Here is a 3144-nt window from a genome sequence, read left to right as displayed (position 1 = left end):
GATATCTGTTTACGAGTACGCAATTCGCCATGCTGGTAGCTCGAGAGAAAACGTACAAGATGGGATCATAGAATCTGCAGACCATGAACAAGACGGGCGTCGACGAGGAGACGTCAAAATAGAAGAGATGGATGAACATAACACGGATGAAAAGTATTGTCTGCATGAAAAGCAATCTAAACATAGAAAGATGTGACGTCCAAAAAAGGGATGAGGAGTTGACGCCCAAAAAGGGATGACGTGGATAGGGAAAATTATACCTGGCCAAAAATAAAAAATATACATGCAAAGCCAATTTTGCAAATTTTGTGAACGAGAATAAAGGAGTGCTAAAAATAGCATGATGTGTGCTTTTTGTAATTAGGATCATTAACGACAAATATGACGGATTAACAAAGCTTATTGACAACACTGTTTTGAATATCAAATCGCAGTTTGGGACAGAATTATTATATTAAACCCTGAACTGTCATAGCTCTTGATCTAGAACTCCGATTGACGAACCGTTTTGACAGGATTCAAGAGCGCAACAAGATCTACACAATAGGTTTTAGTCTTAAAGATAAAATTAACTAACACTTCTAATTTAAATAAGTTAGGATATTAATCATCATCTCCACAAGAAACACAATCAATCAAACAACTTATCTTCTTTGTTGCAACGCATCCATAGCTCTGATACCATGTTAAAATAGAGAGAAGTAATAACACACGAGCAGTGAACACGAGACATGCTCCCAAAGAATGAATCTTATTGATATTGAGTTTGTATATATAGGTGAGACCTATGTTAAGTGAGAGTGTGACAAATATAGCTGTAACACAAAGGACTTGGAAGATCCAATTCTTCAAGAACGATCTGGTTCTTGGAGGTAGGTTAATTAAGAATTAGGCTATTCTAATTAGCATGCAGATCGTCTGCTAGTATTGCTACCTCTGGCATGTCTGGAAGGACAAGGAATCTTCGAGTATTTGAGAAGATTCCGACAATGGCCATTTATGATGAAATCATGCAAGAAAGCAAGGGACTTATTAACACTACTATAGGAGTAAGCAAGGAAGATGATGAATGGAACCATGTTTTAATCGACATTAAACGCTTGGAAGGTCCTCACCATGGGGGTCTAGCTTGCATTGAGTTAAAAATCTTCCTGTGTGCTTGGAAGACATCCACCCCTTCTAAGGGGACACTACCACTCACAATTGTGAGTATGGCCAAAAAAAAAAAAAAAAAAAGCAAAATGGACACCTACCACTAAGGCTTATGCCCTGTGGGCAGGCCAAAGAGGCAATCACAGACTGGTGGGGTTTCGATATTGGGATGGGGTCGAATTTGCAAAGAATAAAGGGTTTCGATATTGGGATGGGGTCGAATTTGCAAAGAATAAAGGCAGCAAAAGAATAGACGGGCACTCGCAGGTGGGATGGACCTCTTGGAAAAGAGCAGATTATTCGATACTTCCGCCCTGTATATATAGCATGTGCCGGTCCTCCTTGATATCATGTTAAGTTGCAGCGCTCGATATTGTATTTGAAAGCATGGCTGTGAGTCCCTGATCTAATTAATACAAGAAGCATGTTTCTGATCATATTAAAGTTATTGACGAATTGTGATCGGCCATGCAGGGTGGCATTTTTTCCAGAAGCTCCCGGGATATTAAGCTCGAAAAGGACGGAAAACTACTACAGGCCTTGTGCTTGACGTCTGATGGAGAATGGGTGCAATCGGAGCTTGACCTGAATTTCTACCTCGAGAACCGCGACGGCACTGTGCAGTTTTCAGGGAACATGCCTGGCAAGTTCCTTCGGTCGTGTGTGAATGTGAGGCTCACGGGCACCACCATAATGCAGGGATCGGCCAGGAGAATAAATGAGAGCTATGTGGACTTTGAGGTGGATCTGGACCGCAACGTCGCCAACATCGAAGGACGCCTCCTGTGGCTAGTCAATCCCCAGCAGCCATACGACTCACCAGAGAATGGTACAAATATTTACTGTCTGTGTGTGACAAATGTTTGTTTGATAAAGAGGGAGCTGGCCTAAAGGTAAAGGCGAAAAATATCCTGTAGATGCGGCTGGTTTCGGTACCTACGATGCTTCGGACGACCCTCAAGTGCGTGACTATGCCAAGTCTCTTGAGCCAGCCCGCCCTAAGCGAGAGGTCACGATCACTCCGCCCACCAAAGATGACATTCAAGATATACAAAACCTTGTGCGTTTGTGGGACCTTGACAACATGGACCGCAACTTGGGACAGGTCAGCTAACAACGAAGAAAGCAGAAAAAATGGTCAGTTGAATTTGTGGTTTAACTTCTTTGTTGACGTTCGATGATGTTAATATACACACCACAATGGTGGAATTTCCACGTCGCCCACGCCCTCAGGATTATACTCCTCACCGCCAAGGCTGGAGGATTGACAACCAAGAGAATGGCTCCTTTCAAAGGAACAATCTCCAATACTACAGCCTGGCTGTGCAGAATGGGGCTGCTGTGTATGCTAGCGTGTTGGTGCCTGTCCGCTACAGGGTGGGGCGAACCCGCATACGCAACGCATTCTTACGCAGCATGGAGCAAGGACAAGTGGTTTCCATCGACCCTCCGCCCCCTGCACAGCGTCAACCTCCTCCACAAGATGACGTACGAGCTGAGAATGCCTTCGTGCAGTCTCTATCGTGGGTTGTGCTTGCAGGACTGGTACTTATGTGCTTATAGGTAGTTAAATTATACCTGCACCCTATTCAGCAACTCGCTTCACGTGCATGTGAAAATAAGGTGTGGAAACATCAATAAGGGGGACCCGTATGATGTTCAATAAAATGAAGATATAGATATGGGAGTTGTTTGGTAACTAATATCATGACACTTGTATACTACATGTCCCATGTGCTACTGGGCACTAACAATCTGTTTCTCTTAAAGTATTTCAACCTTACGGATCTGTATCATGTTCAATCAAATGAAGATATAGATATGGGAGTTGTTTGGTCATTAATATACCATATTAATATCATGACAATCAACACACATTTGGGGCTAGCCAATAGCATGCAACCATGAGTAAATCTCTTCCTTCTCTAGAGTTTGTGTGTATTTTTCATTGCATATAAGGAACAAGAACCTCTCATTTTACAAGGAGGGAGC

The 3144-nt window shown here is 42.9% G+C and overlaps 1 protein-coding gene across 1 annotated transcript; it reads left to right on the top strand.

The window, feature by feature from the left end:
* Positions 1-1620: 1620 nt before the first annotated feature.
* LOC147884503 (uncharacterized) lies at positions 1621-2832 on the top strand. The gene is made up of 3 exons (XM_087397924.1): positions 1621-1981; positions 2070-2258; positions 2348-2832. Exons 1-3 carry the CDS (start codon positions 1621-1623, stop codon positions 2713-2715), a joined length of 918 nt encoding a protein of 305 aa, XP_087254050.1. The 3' UTR covers positions 2716-2832.
* The last annotated feature ends 312 nt before the right edge of the window (positions 2833-3144 follow it).

This window comes from Dipteris shenzhenensis, chromosome 26, assembly GCF_047967505.1.
Source record: "Dipteris shenzhenensis isolate YYH24624 ecotype China chromosome 26, Dip_SZ_1.0, whole genome shotgun sequence".
NCBI lineage: Eukaryota > Viridiplantae > Streptophyta > Polypodiopsida > Gleicheniales > Dipteridaceae > Dipteris > Dipteris shenzhenensis.
Note: the sequence above shows the minus strand (reverse complement) of the source record. Positions and strands in the feature narration are given on the sequence as shown.